This window comes from Carettochelys insculpta, chromosome 3, assembly GCF_033958435.1.
Source record: "Carettochelys insculpta isolate YL-2023 chromosome 3, ASM3395843v1, whole genome shotgun sequence".
In the NCBI taxonomy this organism is placed as follows: Eukaryota; Metazoa; Chordata; order Testudines; family Carettochelyidae; genus Carettochelys; species Carettochelys insculpta.
Genome location: NC_134139.1, coordinates 109,174,538 through 109,193,190, shown reverse-complemented (window position 1 = coordinate 109,193,190; position 18,653 = coordinate 109,174,538). Strand labels below are relative to the sequence as shown.

General features: G+C 39.8%; 2 protein-coding genes across 7 annotated transcripts in view; one reads left to right on the top strand and one right to left on the bottom strand.

Moving 5' to 3' along the window:
* The window catches only part of L3MBTL3 (L3MBTL histone methyl-lysine binding protein 3), a 160,656-nt gene extending 146,742 nt beyond the window's left edge, over positions 1 to 13,914 (top strand). For all 4 annotated transcript variants that reach the window (XM_074988773.1, XM_074988770.1, XM_074988772.1 and 1 more), the window contains 4 exons: positions 1,397 to 1,485; positions 7,448 to 7,611; positions 8,782 to 8,844; positions 11,891 to 13,914. In XM_074988773.1, the coding sequence (XP_074844874.1) occupies positions 1,397 to 1,485; positions 7,448 to 7,611; positions 8,782 to 8,844; positions 11,891 to 12,034 (460 nt within the window). In that variant the 3' untranslated portion in view covers positions 12,035 to 13,914. The remainder of the gene's footprint in view (positions 1 to 1,396; positions 1,486 to 7,447; positions 7,612 to 8,781; positions 8,845 to 11,890) is intronic.
* Positions 13,915 to 15,182: 1,268 nt separating this feature from the next.
* SAMD3 (sterile alpha motif domain containing 3) overlaps positions 15,183 to 18,653 on the bottom strand; it is an 89,652-nt gene continuing 86,181 nt past the window's right edge. For all 3 annotated transcript variants that reach the window (XM_074988767.1, XM_074988768.1, XM_074988769.1), the window contains 2 exons: positions 16,964 to 17,046; positions 15,183 to 16,410 (listed from right to left, as the gene is read on the bottom strand). In XM_074988767.1, the coding sequence (XP_074844868.1) occupies positions 16,126 to 16,410; positions 16,964 to 17,046 (368 nt within the window). In that variant the 3' untranslated portion in view covers positions 15,183 to 16,125. The remainder of the gene's footprint in view (positions 16,411 to 16,963; positions 17,047 to 18,653) is intronic.

Below are 18,653 nucleotides of genomic sequence, written 5' to 3'. Positions count from 1 at the left end.
ACAGGAAGCCATGGAGACTGGGGTTGGGAATGAGAAGTTGGTGGCTGGGGGGCAAGGATACCATAGAGGGGAGCCTGGGGCAAGGGGGAGAAGGGGAAAGGAGGAACTGGAAGCCAACAGGGAACCATTGACCTCCCCTGGTCCAGCAAAATCCCTGGTCCAGGACAGCTCAGGTCCTGAGGGTGCCAGGCCTGGAAGGTCAAATCTGTATGAATAAAAGCTTGAAATCTATAGTGGCTCTTTACATTTGTGCCAAAGTATGGAATTCCTGCTGCACATTTGTTTTGTGCACATCTGAAATATCCCTAGTTGTTTTGTACACTAATATGGCATAAGTCTGTAGTCCACCAAGTTCACTTGTGCCTTTTTTTTTTTGTTTGTTTTTTGTATCAAGTGCAACACTGTTGATGTCAGTGAAGTTGTGCCGTCTGCCTTAGGCCTAATTTTAGCCCAGAATATTTGTGTATGTAAAAAATAGCTTTGCAAAGTTTTGTGAGCATAAGGGTATATGGGGCAGGGTAGACCACACACACCAGTGTTCCCTGTAAGCTGAGCACTTAGGCAGCCACTCAGGGAGATTCAGGTGCTGCCCAGCTGATCAGCAGAGCACCCGCAGCTACCCACAGCCAGCGGCATGTCTTTATTGGTGGTGCACATCTCACATGTCTTGGTGTACATAACAAAATTTATTCCACTCATGGGTAGGAAAAATAGAGGAAAACACTGCTATACACCCTATGCTGGCAAAACCCCAATGTAAACACAGCAGTATCAGTATGAGCATGTTTCAGTCAGCCATTAAAAGACTCAAAGGGGTAGCCATGTTAGTCTGTAGCCTCACACACACATAACATACAGTCTGAAGGAGTGGGTTTTACCCATGAAAGCACATTACCTAATAAATAAAATTGTTGGTGTCTGAGGTGCTACAGGACTGCCATTCAAAGAGGTTGAATTGTCATGCCAACAGAAAACGCCTTTTGTTAGCATAAAATACATCTACATTGGGGGGTGGGGTCTGTCTATGTAGCTAAATGGATGAAGGTGTTTATTGAGTAGACAAGTCTTATCCTAAGACATAGGGTATCATTTGTTTGTCATTGACCAATTTTGTTTGTGTTGAAGGTGGTGCAATAGGAAGTTGGCCAATAGGAATGATTATACATCTGCATCATTGGGAGTGTAACTCCTTTAAAAACCTTTTGATGCATTTTACTGTGTAAATTACAGGGACTGTAAGATAGTTAATAAAAACAAAAAACAGTCAAGTAGCACTTTAAAGACTAGCAAAATAATTTATTAGGTGAGCTTTTGTGGGACAGACCCACTTGGTATTTGTTATAGTTGAATGGTTTCATGTAAGCTAATAAAAACTGCACACTTTTGTTTTCCTCAGAGGACAGCAAACTAAAGACTCTGCTAAGAAGGAAGAGTGTGAAGAAGAGGAGACAGAAAATGACCTGTCAACTGTAAATGAAAATAGAGGTAACTTAGCAGCATTTTTATGGCTGTCTGTGAGATCTGGAATATAAAAGTTAAATGATCTGTGTGCTATTACTTTATGATTCAGTTGAAAGGTCAAGTGCACTGTTCATGTAAGGAGACACAATTCCATTGACTTCAAGAGTTATGCCCTCGTATTCCAGCAGCAGATTTGGCACCTGTGATTTTTGTCATCTTCTGATCAGGAGAGATTGTGCCTGGCACTTTATCACAGCTGTAAAATAAGTTTTGAATTCAACATCAACATACAAGGTCTCGTTTAACAGGATTGTTTTTCTCTATCAAGTTTGCAAATAGCTGATTGCCCATGGTGAGCTGTAAAAGGGTAAAATATATCTATTCCACCAGAAAAACTATACTGAAAAATATAAAGGCTGCAGAGTAAAGCACTTCAGAATCATGGTTTACCAAAGTTGAAGTTGCACACACAATCTCAAAGGCACCTAAGGAATTGGGCACCTAATTCTCACTGTCTTTCAGTAAATTGGGCCCCAAATCCAGTTATTCCCCTTTGAAAATCCCATTTGTGGTTCTTACTTGCATTGTTACTTAACATTGTTTCATAGCTCCTGCCTCATCCAGCTGGTAGGCTGGACAGTGAGTGCACTGTGAATGAGGTCAGAGAGCGTAGCAGGCAGCATTCCTTTGGACCCCACCTTAGTTATTATCCATCCCCTTTATTCGTTGGACCATGCATCAGCTTTACATTGGTACAATTCTCTTTACTTCAGTGAAGTTACAGTTGATTTACAGTGGTAGAAGTCAGAGAAGAGTCAGGCCCATCCTATTCCTTGAGGGCCTAAATGTTAAATTAAGATACATTAGAACACACAGAGATTACAGGCCAAAACAGGCACAGGTCTTCAGGATGACAGTATCATTTACTCCACACTATGGTCACTGTTCCGTGTCTAAACAGGTCACTCACAAATTTCATGTGGAAAGAGGTTTTTACTGTGAGTTAGCTTGTAAAATAATAGGGTGCCTTTTCAGTCAGCCTAGAGCAACAAAGACAATGTCTGTTCAATCATAAAAAGCTGAGATAAATTGATTGCTAAACTATTATTGTCATTGTGAGAGTCTGTTGCACTTTTGGAGATTCAGTAAAGAACTTGCAGCCCAAGGTGAGAGGGAGCCAAGTTGGCAATAAGCCACTTTTGCATTCCCCTGACCTGCAGACTACTCCAGGGCATGTCCCTTAACGTAGACAGCCATATGGATGCATCTAAATTATGACAGCCCCACAGGGTTCCCCTGTGGGCTGCCAGGCTGCTCAGAATCTCTGCAAGGCTGATGCTGAAACCCTTTGCCTGCAGTTCCCACTTTGTATCCCAGTGGTATGCCTCCTGCCTGTAGCTTGCAGTTGTAGACATTGGATGGGCAGTTTATCATAGTGCCTGTGAAGGAATACTTCCGAGAGTTTGGTTTTAGAGATTTTTAGAGCAGTGCCAGGGAGCTGTAACATCAATGAGCGTCTTGTTCTTAAAGTACTTATTTTAGCAACACCATGCTAATTAATGCTGAAATTCCAAGTCAAGCTCTTAAATAAAGGTGATTGGCTAATTAATTATTGCTCGATTAATTGGCAGCACACAAGACGGACCCCATAGTACTGTTCTTTTTGTGAGTCCTTGGTTATTTTTAGCAAAGTAACGGCTTGATAGCGTCTACATTTATTTTCTAACTCATTAAGACCCTTTGAAGATGTCATTCAGTGTGTCAGTGGCACAGGATTAAATTTTAAATTTAAAATTAAAACACTGAAATTATATTACTTACATATGCTTATTTCTTGCTGCTGTTAGCTGGACTGAAAAACTTCTATTTGTTCATATTTTCATAAGTGTAGCTCCTTCATTTTTGTATTTTTTTCCTGGACTGAGTCCAGAAATGTACATAGCAATGAAACAGCCCTGTGCCTGGGTCCTGTGAGCATAAGTCCGCTGGCACCTGTCAGGTATGATTTTGTTTGTTGTGTAGATATTGCCTGAGGAACCCACATGCTACTATAACTGCAAAACTGAAAGTTCTGTTTTGTAAAAAGATTTTGAGATTTTATAATTTGACTTCATTCTCAGTTGATCCGAACACCAAAATTTATAGAATTCTCTGTGAAGGAAAATTCTGGAAAACCAAAAACCTTTATGGTCATTTATGTGTTTTGTTTTACTTCTGACTTTTTATTGTATATAACAAAAAATAAAAAAATCAAAATGCTTTATTCCAGAAATGTTGAACTGGGACATTTTGATATTGAATTTTTTTGTTTTTTGATTTTTTTTTTAAATCTCGTCTCCCCCCTCCCCCAAAACAAAATGCCAACAAAATCCAAGTTCACAAAGTACTTCAGATTTGACAGACGTGTGTGTTCCGATGGACTACGGTTCTGTAACCAGCTCTACTTACCACTTTGGATACATTTTCATAGAGGAGTCTGCAGAAGGAAATTTGTCGAGTGAGGGCTTCTGTATTTAATTATTTAATCCATTCTTCACCAAATGGCCAGATAGAGAGTGGATATCTGAGTAGTATAATGACACTTCATGATGCAGTAAAAGGAGTATCTGAGTTTGTGCTGACACAAAAGCTGAAAACTCAATTTACAGTAACAAACCTAGAGCCCCATGGAAATGTGCTATTAACAAAATTATGTTTCAAACTCTCATGGTTATAGAGTGAACTGAGGGAATGCCATGTACCTGCCTTGCTTTGACAGAAATCATAAAACAGTAGTTCTGAGAGCTGTGACCTATATCATTAATCTCAACCAGAACATCATGGACTCTGCAATTCTGTGGCTTTGTCATTTGGCATTTTCACAAGCTGTTGTGGAATTTGCTTGTTATCACCTAGAAGCGTAGCCCACAAAATCTGAGTTTAAGGGAGCCCAAACTAGCTTAATCTCTATGCCAGGGATTAGGAGAGAAAGCTATAGCAGTCAGGACATTTTCAGTGTGTTATGGTGTGTAAGGGTACATCTTAAATTCAACATTGATTAGGGGATATGAATATAAGAACTAAAACAGCAGCAGACCTGTGGGCCATTCGTAGTAAAATTCATCATCTAACAGAACACACTTTTCACCTCTTTTTCTCTGCTTGCATTAAACTATAAACTTTTGCAAGGAAGGGATCCAGTTTTCTAAGGATCTGTAAAGCTATGTATTCCTGTCATATTCCAAATAACGTGTGCACACACATGCAAATACACGGAACTACCTTAAGGTTTTTAAGGTTGCAGTGTCAGGCATTCACATGTTATGGTTATCCCAGTTTCGTGGTACATCAAGAGCAATGAAGTCCGGCAGGGCCAGGAGAGCCCAGCCCAACCCAACCCAGCCCATAGAGAATAGCAAAAAGGAAACACCTGTCAGCATTTTACAATGAATAATTAGTTTTCACTTAGAACGGTAGCCATGTTAGTCTCTCTGCAAAAACAAGATTCCTGTAGCACCTTATAGACCAACAGATTTATTAGGACGTAAGCTTTCATCGGTAAAACCTACTACATCAAATGGACATCCATGTGACAAAGTGGGTTTTACCCACGAAAACTTATGCCCTAATAAATCCATTAGTCTAAAAGGTGATTCTGGACTTCTCCTAGTTTTCACCTTACAGACTAACAAAATGATTTATTCGGTGATTTTGTTGGTCTTTAAAGTGCTACATTTCTGCTGCTTCGTTTTGTTGGAGTACGGACTAACACGGCTACCTCTCCGATACTAGTGTTTACCTGTTCACTTTTTCAACACACAAGAAAAATATTCATGGAAAACAGGCATTTTTCACACACCAAAAAAATTGTTGAAAGCCCAATTTTCTGTCAGGAACAGTTGATAGAAAATTTTCTTTCAGCACTGTCACTCAGTGTATAGGAAATAATCAGTGATTTTGGCAGCAAGGACCAGCAGGCCTTACTGAGCTTGCACAAATGGCAATTTTCAGAGCCTTACAACTGTGTAAAATGGAGTGTATTTTCATGGAGCCTGCATCAGACACATAGCTTTAGCATTCTCCCCTTACCAAATCTCAGGTTCCGGTTCCAAACCTTGGAGGCACAACAGCACTGTGGAGGGTAGAGAGGGAGCACTTAAGGAATAGCATAAAGACAACTCTCCCCCACTTCTCTGTTTTAAGATTAGCTGGAGTGGTTATTTTGCTGAAACAACTCAGCATGTGGTATACGTTCAGCGTGGAAAAAATTAGCTGGAACAGTTAAAGTTTGGCAGTTCTAAGCTACTGAAAACAGACTTTTAATAGAAAGTGTTAGGAAACCTTTAACTATCAATATTGATATGATAAACACACAGTTAAAAATACTGGCACAGGAATGTGATAGCTGTTTTGTTCAGTACAGTGGGTTGTACTGAGAACTCAGCTTTGGAATATTGGAGTGAATATTAGTTTTGGAGCATGAGTCAATGGTGAATAGTATAAAGACAATGTGAATAATAGAAATAACAGTTGGGAAAGGTGCAAATAGGTTTGAGATACAATAAAAGATTGCACAGTGCAAGGGAGAATAGTATGCAGGGTGGTAAAGAGACAAGTGATTACAAAGCAATATTTAGAGAGGAGGACTGAAGATGTTGTTAATTGTGTGGTACCATCGTTCAAAAAATTCTAAATTGGTTTTACTCAGCAACTGGGAAGTGTTTGGTGCCTGAGATTTTAGCAAGTTTGTTCCTCTTGTTTCTAAACAGAATGCAGACTTGGTGGAAATAAACACTGGTGTTCTGTATTCGGTTTGAGAACACCATCATTTGAGGCCTGCTCCCACCCCCACCTCAGCCATACTTACAATTGTTGTATTTAACCAGATAGCACAGCACTGCAGCTTATGGATGTTTAAAGGGAAAAGGAAAATGGGAATGAAAAACAAACCTCCAAATGGAGGAATTAAATATGTTTTCCCTAATGAAGTATGTAACTAAAGAGCAGAACTGCAGGGCCTTTGCAGACATACATTTTTCTGTAGAAAAGCATTGAGAACAGCTGAAAATGCTTTCTTTAGTAAGAGACATAAATGATTTGTCATGGAAATAGACCTGATTCACTCGTGCAGTTTTATACCAGTGCAGATCCAATTTTGATGAAATTATACCAGTATAGAACTGGAGAAACTTAAGCCTGTTCTGTTTCCACTGATAATTATTTCAGTTTGGGTTATGATTTCTTTTTTAATTAAAATAGTTCTATTGATGTAACCCTAGTGTGGATGCAGCTATATTTGTATAAAGGTGTTGTACAGCAGTATAGTTTGTTCCCCTTCCTGTACAAGAATCGTTTTATCAGTACGGAACATCTCTTGCAAATATAAATATGTTCACGCTAGGGGGATTGCAGCACTTTACTGCACAAGTGCAGTAAAGCAGTACAATTTTTTGTGTATGGAGGCATATGTGTCAGTAACGAGGAGGATGTTTTATCATAACTGATCGTTTTAGGCCATGTCTAGACAAGAGAGATTTGTTGGCAAAACAGCCATTTTTTTTTTTTTGACAAAACCTGTGAGTGTCCAGATTCCCAAGGGCATTCTGTCAACAGTAAGTTGAAAAAACGTAGAAGAACGACGCCTCTATGGACAGAGTTCTGTTGACAAAAAGACGATCTGGACATTCCCTGGGGGATTGGGGGTGTGAGGGGGGGTTCCTGTCGACAGACAGGGCTTCTGTGACACCGAATAGCCCTGTCTGCTTTTCTTCCAGTTGGCCGTTTTGCCAAGAGAAAGGCTGGGCAGTATGGCCACTCTGTTGATAGAGTGGATCACTCTTTCAATCGAATGGGTCACTCTTTCGATCCACCCTGTGGTCTGGCCATGATCTATCCATAAAAGTTTTGTTGGAAGATATCTTCTGACAAAAACTTCTGCCAACAAATCCTTCTAGTCTAGACATAGGTTAATCACTGAGGGATTTAATTCTTGTTTATATCTTTATAGACATAGAAGAACCCAGCTGCCAGAAGCCTCTTCCTCAACCAGTTTTCTTGTCTTCCAAGTTCCAAATCCCATGTCTGCCTTTGCGCTGGGAACAGCAAAGCAAGCTCCTTCCAAGCGTGGCTGGAATCCCTGCCAGTAAAGTTTCCAAATGGAGTACAGATGAGGTAGGTGTACTTCAGAAGGGCTTTTCCTATAGATTTAGTATCACAGCCATGGCAGTCTGCTTCTCTGGGTACCAGCTCCTTCAGTGGAGAGTGCACCTTAGCAGGACAGTGCTTCCACTGATTGTGTCTACTAACTGGAGAAATGTGTCTACTAACGCTGGAGAAATGTTCTGAGGTAAACAGGATGAAGTTTAATAAGGACAAATGCAAAGTGCTCCACTTGGGAAGGAACAATCAGTTTCACACATACAGAATTGGGAGAGACTGTCTAGGAACGACTACAGCAGAAAGAGATCTAGGGATTATAGTGGACCACAAGCTAAATATAAGTCAGCAGTGTGATGCTGTTTCAAAAAAAAGCAAACATGATTCTGGGATGCATTAACAGGTGTGTTGTGAACAAGACACAAGAAGTCGTTCTTCCGCTCTACTCTGCGCTGGTTAGGCCTCAGCTGGAGTATTGTGTCCAGTTCTGGGCACCGCAGTTCAAAAAAAGATGTGGACAAACTAGAGAGGGTCCAGAAAAGAGCGACAAGAATGATTAAAGGTCTAGAGAATGTGACCTATGAAAAAAGGTTGAAAGAATTGGGCTTGTTTAGTTTGGAAAAGAGAAGATTGAGGGGAGACATGAAAGCGGTTTTCAGGTATCTAAAAGGGAGTCATAAGGAGGAAGGAGAAAAATTGTTCTTCTTGGCCTCTGAGGATAGAACAAGAGGTAATGGGCTTAAACTGAGGCAAGGGAGGTTTAGGTTGGACATTAGGAAAAAGTTCCTAACTGTCAGGGAGGTCAAACAGTGGAATAAATTGCCAAGGGAGGTTGTGGAATCTCCATCTCTGGAGATATTTAAGAACAGGTTAGATAGATGTCTGACAGGGATGGTTTAGATAGTACTTGGTCCTGCCACTGGGGCAGGGGGCTGGACTCGATGGCCTCTCGAGGTTCCTTCCAGTCCTAGTGTTCTATGATTCTATGAACTGTAGAGCTGTCTGTGCCCTAATGTCATTTCATGACAAGTAAGTAAAGAAGCACTTCTGAAGATAGCTCCTTGGGCACAGGGCTGTCTCTGGCTGTTGAAAATGGTTTGTCTTTGCTGCTTATCTGCATTTTGTCAAGTGTGTGAAGAGGGAGCTTACATTTTTAAGAAGCTTGTTGGTATTATTTGGTGGCAGGTCTCTGAATTCATACGGAGTTTACCGGGATGTGAAGAACATGGCAAGGTGTTCAAAGATGAGGTGAGCCTGATAAATAAAAGGTTTGAAATGTGTCACATTTCCATATTTCCCTATGATCTGAAATGGGCTTGCATTCTGCATTGATAGAGTCTGGCTTTTATCTATGGGGTAATTAGACCCGTGACTTCTTATATATTCAGTCATGGATTCAAGGCCAAAAGGGACAATTGTGATAGTTTAGTCTGACTTGTATAGCAGAGGCCACAGAACTGCCCCAAATTAGCAAAACATACAGCTTTGATTTAAAAATTACTAGTGATAAAGAATCCATCACAATCCTTGGTAAATTGTTCCAGCCTTCCCTTGGGCCAGACTTCCAGGGTGATCAGTGAGAATTTTGCATGAGTGCAGACTTCAGGATTTGGGGATGAACCTTTTATGGCATTTAAGAATCACTTTCAGAAGTCTTGTAAGTGCTTGTGACATAGGGAAATGAAACTTACATGTTGTTGAAAAAATTGCGCTTGTTCTTTACTAAGAGTTTTGTAAGAAAGTGTTGAAAAAATAAATTCAACTTCAGAATTAAAAAATAAATACAAATACATGTGTGCTCACCGGCACAACAAAGCATCTGTGAGGTCAATGTGAAATATCAGGAAGGTTATGTGGTTTTTCATGTCACTGAAGGGGCGGTAAATGTATAAAAGATAAAGCTTAGAGCTTGATTTTCAACAAAGCCTTCCTTGATTAGGCCTCCCTTTTTACTTCTCTAATTCTGTGTATGCAAATAATTATGGTTGGAGTGTAAGTCACCTAGACAAAGTTGGACAGAAATGAAAAAATTCTTTAATATGTATGTTATATGTGACCCGATTGTTGGGATGTTTCTTGTTTGTTAATTTACTTTGGTGGGAGAGGGAGTTAGGTGTGAGAGAACCAGAAAGCTGAATGATGACTAGGTAAGCCACCTCTTGCTAAACATTTTAAGCGTTTTTGACAGTGCCCCAAACTAGTAAGCTTGTACTTTTTAGTTCTAATCATCTTCTCCTTAGCAAACTGGTTTTGAGCAGCAGGACCAAACTCTATAAACTGGCCAAGAACAAGGGAGCTCTGGCTATATGAAGAATTGACTCTTTCAAGTAGGTAGCTCAGGCTCACCAGAGACACACAAAGCTGCTAAAGGTGTCTGAGGAAGTTAGTCCTGGCTAGCCTGCTCCCAAGGGGATATGTGAAAAAGGGGGATGCTCTTACCACTTGTTCATTGAGTAAAAGAGGGTATACCGCCACCATGTAGAGCTGATCATCCTCCAAAGTTGGCATGTTTACTGAATCAGGCCCTGCCAGTGAGGTGGAGGTAGACACTACTTTTGTGAAACCCAGTGGGGCTTAGGCACAATTTTAAGTTGCTTGGTGGTGCAGGTTTGAGTCAGTTGTGTGTCTGCCAGCAGTTTAGATACCTTGGGGACTTCACCAGTGGAAACCTCGGAGCTTAAGGAGTTTAGGTGCCTGAAGGATTCCATGGCGACTGAGCAGAGATTTTGAGGATCTGAATTTAGATTTAGGCCCTAAATCCCCTTTATGAAGTCTACCCTTTGTTGTTCTAAAATTCTTTTTCTCAAAGTGCTTTTGCCTGGATCCACAAAGGTGACTATGTCCCATTTTGAGGCTCTACTGCAATCCACAAAGCATGTGCTCAGCTGCTGCCAAATGCAACAAGCGCCTAAATTCACTCAGAACTTTTCTTTTTTTGCAATAAAAGTTTACTGGTCAGCTCTCTCTGTCCCTGGACATACACCTACTGCCTTCCTCCAGGGATAGGCTTCCAGATGCCTATCTCCTGCCTAAGCTCCCTTAGAATGTTTTGTGTGGTGTTCAGAGGCCCCTAACACCACACTAAACATCCTAGCTGAATTGGGCCCCACGCACAAGTTAGGTGAAGGACTACCTAGTTTCTACCCCATCCATGGACCTAAGTCTGGGCTGCAAGGGAGGCACTTGTGTCTGAAGGGAAGGGTTTAGGGCACACCCTTCATAGCTGCATCTCTTGCTGGATGCCTTAGACAGCAATTGAATTCAAAGGCACCTAAGACAGGCTTTGTGGATCTCAGCGTTGTTCCCCTCATTAATTTTTTTAAGGCTCCCACAAGGCCTTTGTCTCTACTGTTAAAAAATACTTTGGTTTAAGTCATCTGGCCATTTGCTATACTCAGCGCTGATCACAGTCTCCTGGAGGGAGTGCCAAACTCAGGTGAACCTGCTGGGAAGTCATAGTTAATGTCAAGCGCTCAGCCTAGACATGGGAGAACTGCAAAATTCTGCTTCAGAATAAGTAAGAGCCTGAGGTCTGACACATGAGGGAGTGCTCTCTGAGAGCACAGAAAAGTCTCTGGTTCTGCAGGGTGCAGCTGGCCCTACAGCCAAGACAAGTAGGTCAGGAAGTGCCACAGTATCTTGATGGCTACATGACCTAAAAGTCACTCAGTTATTTACACCTATATTGGCACAAAACTAGAGGTCTGTTATGGGTGGGCTGAAAATTCAGCCTGTAGTCACATTTGTGCTGTTTTCCATGGTTAACCTCCCACAAAACTAGCCATTTACAGAAAAGTAGTTATTGTAACATCACAATATTTGGAAGGAAAATATCCATTATTTAATGCTATTAAAAGCTTTATTCTTGTTTAAAGCAGATAGAGCAAAACGTTTGGCCTCTGGAACCAAGTCAGTTGTCATGGAAGAAAAGAGCAGCTGGAGAATGAGGTCCTAGATGGTTTGTCTGGAGTGAGAGTTAAATCAGGGAACCTTTCTGTGGAGGCTGGAAGAATAGTTAGAAGGTAGATGCAAATGTGTGATTAGGCTGAAATCCAAACTAGAGGACAGAATATTTTTCAGCTAGAAACAAGAAATAGCTTTGGATCTAAACCAAAACAATAAAGCACAGATTTGCACACGGGGATTTTGAACTAGAAATCCTCTGAATTTTGAATTCAGGCTTCCACTATTGGCAGTCTAAAATTTTAATTGGCTTACTAGATTTATGCTATAAAGTACCATAGCCTCAGACTTAATAGCTTTCTTTGTGTTTTTCACACATTTTGTTTTAAAGCAAATTGATGGAGAAGCATTTCTACTAATGACCCAAGCAGACATAGTCAAGATAATGAGCATTAAACTGGGACCAGCCTTAAAAATTTTCAATTCGATTCTGATGTTCAAAGCTGCAGAGAAGAACTCTCACAATGAACTCTGAGATAATGGAAATTATTTAGAAGCCAGTTTTCTCCACTGGAACTCATGTTTTATTCAAAGCACAAAGACTTGCTAGAATTGTCAAGTAAGAACTCAAGTAAGAAATGAAGAAAGATAAATCAGCTATGGTAGACTATTTATACTCTTTGGAAGTCAATACACCTGAACCTTCTGGAATGTGTGTGAGCTCTTAACAAGGTACTGTATAAAAACTGCATCAGCTAGTCTTATTTGCCAAACTTATGGCATGAACTCTCTCATTAATTGTTAGTATTTCTAACTATCTTGTCATCAAGAAAATCTTCACTAATTATTTATCCTATATTAAAATGAAGAAAATGTTAATATGCTCTAAGAATTCATGAGTTATATTTCACATATCCATTTTCATTTTCAGTAGCCTTTACTTTGTATTATCAAAACAAAACTGATTAGCCAAAAATTAGGCTACAAGTAGCCAGTTGAGACTGTTAAGGCTGTTAATTTTGTACCATAGTTAAAACACAATGCTTTATGCTGCATAAGTAACACTTTGCTAAAATGCATAACTTTGCAATTTATAAAACTGTCCACTTGCTAGTAATGAAACACATTTGGGGATGAAATTAGCTCTTTTAATTACAATGTTTTTACATTTGCACGCTGCAAAAATGTTAAGTGAGTTTTTTTCCACCCGCATCTTTAGTGTAACTTACCAAAAGACCCACAGACATATGGCTGCAACTGAAAAATAAAGCTTAACTTCCATAGACTGTGAGGTGAGGAAGGGGATTTTAAAAAGAATGTGGCCCTCACCTCTGAAGGCATAGATTTCACCAGTTCATTAGCAGGACTCAGGTGTCCTAAAGCAGGAATTCAGGTGAGACCATTCTTCCTTGAAGGATCATTACAAGCATTTGGCAAGTGTGGTGTTGCACTCAGTATATAAATCACAATATAGAACAGATGCACTTTAAGGTAGTGAAGGCCTACCTACCGGTAAACTGAAAGCTAACCTGGAACATTCCTGGTGAGAATTCACTTCACCGGAAAAGGCGGGGACTTCTCGGAGCAGTGTTCCCTTTACAATCTTTTATTCCCAGTCTTAGGTGTGGGGGGAATGTTCAGGTTTTTCATTCAAAGCAAATGGAACGTTTCTGCCATGTACAAGTCTGGGAAAATCTTCCTGTCATGTTTCCTAATTTCTCTTCCTTGGAGTGGAATTCCTTAAAGATTTTCAAGAGCTCTATGTGCCACTTGCAGAACAGTTAGGTGACTGGTACCTGCCATAATTCCAAGTAAAACAATATCAGTATAGTGTAAGTTGCATCGCTCTAGTAATCGCCTTCCATAGAATTCCATAAATAATATTTTTACATTTTGTTCAAAATTTGTACACTTGAACTGCAATCTGATTGTATCAACAATACAAAATACAATTTGAATTGGAGATACTTATGTTCATTTTCTTCAATACACACAACTCAACTGTTCTGTGTAGCAGAGTAGATGATGTTAAAAATGAAAGCTTTATTCAATACATTACAAATACTTTTTCCCTTTTCTTTATCTTTAATAAAAGGTTAAAAGAATTTTGAATGGTGTTTGTGCCATGGTAATTAGCAAGACTGCGTACCAAGCCCTGAAACTTGTTTAATGACGCTTCATGTTAGACAGTGATTGGGACCTAAGTGGTGTTAAATGTTCAGAAGCTGGCATTATGGGATAGCAGAAGTTGTTTTTGACTTGTTTGCTTTGCATGTTTATCTTAAACCTTTGAGGTTTTGGCTTATTAAAAAGTTTTTAAAGGTTTTTAAACTTTAACAAATTTTGGGGGGCAGGAATAGAAAATCTTTTATTTTGAAGTTGGTCATTTCTATGCTTGTTAATTTTAAAGGTTCAGTGAAAAGGTGCTTCAGGAAAAGCAAAAGTGGTAAAATACAGTGTTTTGAATTACTGAAGGTTAAACTGCTAAATCAATCTTAACAACTTTGGTAACCCTCTTGTTAACAAAATACCAACTTGATTCAGGGCTGCTGCTGCATTAACTGTGAATTAGAACTCAGAACATCAGATCTCAAACTTTTTCTAATTGTTTTGTTTTTGAAAATTCTTCGCCTTGTTTTTACAGCTTTTTTCCTTGTTGTGATGTCACTACAAAAATGCTGTCCTGTGCATATGCGGTGGCAGTCTTATCATCATAGGTTACATTCCCATGATAACCATGTTGTTCCATAAACAGTGGTGGTAAGAATTGGACCGGATCTGTCAGACTAAAATGCATGTGAATTTTTGCAAAAGTGGTTCCTAAATAACAACATATTTTACTTCTATTTAAAGGAGGCAACACCCATAGGTAAGAATGCCAGCAGGCCTAACATTTTTCTCTACATGAGCAAGTTTAGCTACTAGTGCATAAAGCTTTCATAGTTTGTGAAAATTTACATCTTTAAAAGTGTAATTAGCAAAAGACAGGAGGAGCTTTTTAGTCTTGGTTCATCCTAGACGTACAGTCAAAGAAGTGATAGGGGTCTGGTTTGTTCTTAAAACTGCTTCTGTCATATGTTTGTTTTAGTAGCAAATGAAGGGAGTTATAAGCTCTTAAACTGTAACATCTGAATGGTTTTACTAATTTTGGTAATAATTTATCTGTAATTCCCAACTATGGGATAAGAAATTCCAAACCTTACCTTATAACCAAGTGCCATTTCTTCTAACTGCTTAAACTAAAATAACATTTTTTTCCTGTGGCATCAGTTATTCAGCATCCTTATTGATCTTATCATAGAACCTGAGAACCCAACTCATGGACCAAAACCCCAACACAGAACAAAAAGATAGCTTGTAAACTCTGAGGAACTAGGACTAACTATGGTGAGACAACAGCTGGATACCGGAAGGCACATGGGAGAGTACAAGTAAACAATGGACAACATTGGTCAGCATGATAGGCAGTGCTCTCAGCACATCAGAAGCCTTGCTGTTGTCACATTTTGTAGGCTTTATGCCAAAGGACAGTTTTAAGGTGAGATTTAAGGGAGCACTTCTGCCAACCATAAGGGGCAGCATGGGTGAAAGCACAACACTTAAAATTTTCAAGTAAGCACAAATGGATGTTGAAGGCTAGCATCGCGAGGACTACAAACTCCAAATTTCTCTCATCTTTTCAGGGCTACAGCAGCTTAATATAGTAGAATCCTTTTAATTCTGCAAAGAGTTGCCAATTTTTATCTGTCTGTGGGATTGGAGTCCCTGAAATACCAGGGAGGCAAGCAGGTTATATAAGAGGGGAGGAGAAGAGTCAGCCTACCTACCCTGAGTTATTTACAAGGATATGTGTTGACTGAACTCCCTAGCAATCACTTCAGTATGTGCAGACAGTGCTGATGGTGAGCAAGAAAAAAAACTGGTGAAACATGTCTCTCTCCATTGCAACAGCCAAGCAGATTTATAGGTATACAGGAATGCCCCAACAGATCATTCTTAATCTAATCCTGGCAGGTTTATTTGTAGTAACTTCAAATAACCAATAAAAAGGTGAAAAATGCAATGGAGTGCATTTCTTCAGTCTCTGTCAAATTGACATATAGCATTCTGTTTGCAAATTAAAAACTGGACAGTGCATTTTTTCAAAATGCAAAATACTAATCACAGCGCATTTTCAATCATCAAATCTTTTAGATTTAAGTCTTGCCAAAGTAACTCCCATCAGCACATGAATTCAGAAATGTGTTTACTGGAACCAGCAAAGTGTTTACTAAATGAAATTAAAGTATTTTGCTTACCTTTGACTTAGCTTTTTATTCATTTTGGAACAAGTTTTGACTTTTTTGGAAAAATTCTGTCCCACAAATACATCTAATTTATAAAATTTTTATTTTTTCGAGTAAGGCTAAAGTTGGTCTATAATTTCCATTGAAAATAATGAAAATGCTCATGTTTTAAAAACTAAAAAAGCCAGTACAATAAAAAAAATCATAGCTGAGTTATAAATATTAATACACTTCCACTGGAAAGAATTACACCAACTTATCTTCACAACAAAGGACTTCTTCTGACAAAGAGTCATCTGCTCCAAAAGACATTCCCCTGAGACAAGTGTTTTGGACATCATTAAATGTTCAGACATGCAAGTTCTTCCAGTTTTCTCTTTACTTTCTTTGGGAGGGATTGTGGAGTTTCCATCTCTAAAATCAATGATTCTAGAAAGTTCAATGTATTGTGGATCCTCTTTGGACACTGGATACCAAACACATGAAATGCAGCCAGCAGGGCAGCTAGAGCCATTGTACAGTCATCCAGCTGAGCCAGTTTCTCTTTTTCTACATACAAAGCAAATTCACACCTGTTAACACTGAAGGGATTTTTAACTTCCAAGACTGGTGTCAACACCTTCACCTGGAAGGGGGGAAAAAAAAAGTACAGTGATCTTCTGATGTCACTTGAGCTGAACTTTAAGTTGAAATAAAAGGCAACATAGAGAACTAATCATTCTTGAAAATAATGCTGTGAAATTGGTTAATAAATCAGCTTGTTTGCGAGTTTTGGATGGGTTAATGTCACCAGTAAGAAACAGACACTGAGGCTAAGCTCCACCAGGTATGGAACTCACATTGGAATCAGAGGAAATTAGGTGCCTAAACACTTCAAGGATCTTAGTCTAAGTGAGCTACTGTTTCAGGAGTCAGTGGCAGAATCAGGACGAGTGACCAGGACTGTCTTCCTGTTTATCACCCAGCTCTCACTGCTGGATCACATTCTCTCTAAAAGTCACTAGCTGTCACGTGATGTGACATTTCCTTACATATCAGACAACAAATATTTAATGTTTTAAAAATTGCATGTGTGCTTCTAAAACAAGCATGTTAACTTTAATACATATGGCTGAGAATGGAGCAGAATTTGAGTTTGTTTGGAAGGGAAACCAGCCTCTATGGATGTGTTTCTGTACCTCCTCATTCACAGCAGCAAACAGACTGGAATCATCTCCAAAGACATCTGGCAGAAGTAAACATGTGGCAGTCATTTTCATATCTGTCAAAAGCAAAGAGCTGTACTAAATTAAAAATGAAAATATTTTGATTGTCTGCATCCTTGAAGAACAGATGGAGATTTATGAAATACTAACAGTGAATTACAGGACTGGTAATGGATGCCTTGTCACTTCCTTCTTATTTGTTTACTGTTCCAAAGCACCTTGAAGATCAAACTGCAGCTGCTGTAGTGCATTGGTTTCCTCAACATAAAGACAAAACACTACTAAAAAAAAAAAAAAGTAACATGTCTTCTAGTAAAAATTCCAGGTTTCTGTGTTTTCATGAGATTAAGATTATATTTAAAGTGCAAACTCTCCATTGGGGTCAGTGAAGCAAGAGCCCTCTCTAAATCATCTAGGCCATTGTACTGCCCAGTCAGGATTGCTCCTTTCAAGAGCATTTTAAAAATACTTCGCACTGCCTCTTTTAAGCATTCTAATATTTTTCACATTCCAGCCTCAAGTATCTCCATCAAAAAGGCCTTCTAATGAATAAAGCTGTGCATTCAAATACGTCATCTACCTAGGGTTGCAGAGTGATTGAGTGCTCATCATAGTAGGAAAAAACAAAAACCACCAAAAACAAGCCAGCCTTACCAGCACAGTTGCTTAGTTTTAAAAAATAAGATTTTACAAAGTTACTATGAGGAGTACTGCACAGTCATGGAGCATTACCCTTCATTTGACTTTTCCCGCTTAATTCAGGACAGCAGTCTCCTTTGAGGAGTACTCCTCAGCCCTCCTCCTGCTGTCTTATCTCTAAGAAGGGACCTGATGATGCAATTTTGGAAGAAACAGAGGATACTTAACAGGAGCTAGTTGAAGTGCTTGCTTCTGCAGAACCACACTTTCCATTCTCCTCCCCATACTCTCTAGTGTTCTAGATGGAGGTTTTGGGAAGTAGGGAAAAGGAACTGAGTGCAATCAGATTCATGCTCCCTATTACACCCACAGACCCAAACGTTTCTGGGTGAGCAAGATTGCTCTCACGTGGCTACAAAGTTTATGACTTTCCAGAAGGCTTATAAGAACGGCCAGGTTGGGTCAAACCAAAGGTGGTTCTAGCCTAGAATCCTGCTTGCTAGCAGTGGCCAGTGCCAGGTGCCCCAGAGGGAATAAACAGAACAGGCAATCACCAGGTGATCCAACTCCTGTCTCCCATTCCCAGCTTCTGGGAAAGGGGCTAAAGACACACACTCTGCCTGCCAATCCTGGTTCCTGGCTTTGGATGGATCTATCCTTCATGAATTCATCTAGTTCTTTTTTGAACCCTGTTAGTGCTGTGGAGTCCAACCAGTTCTGGAGCAGCTTGTGAAGCAGAATGTGGCTCGTTCACTAGCTGCTTCAGAACCATCCCTAGCCAGAAGCCAGGATTGGCAGGCATAGTGTGTGTGTGTCTTTAGCCCCTCTTTCTCAGAACCGGGGAATGGGTGACAGGAGAACAAGCCACATTATTCCGAAAATACATTTATTAGTCAAGCCAACTAGCCCCACTCAACCAGCCAAACAGCCACATACGGCTAGTGGCTAACATGTTGGACCCCAGAGCGTTAGTGTCTTACCCTTCACAACCTCCTCTATGAAGACTGCGGCTGTGGCCACACTT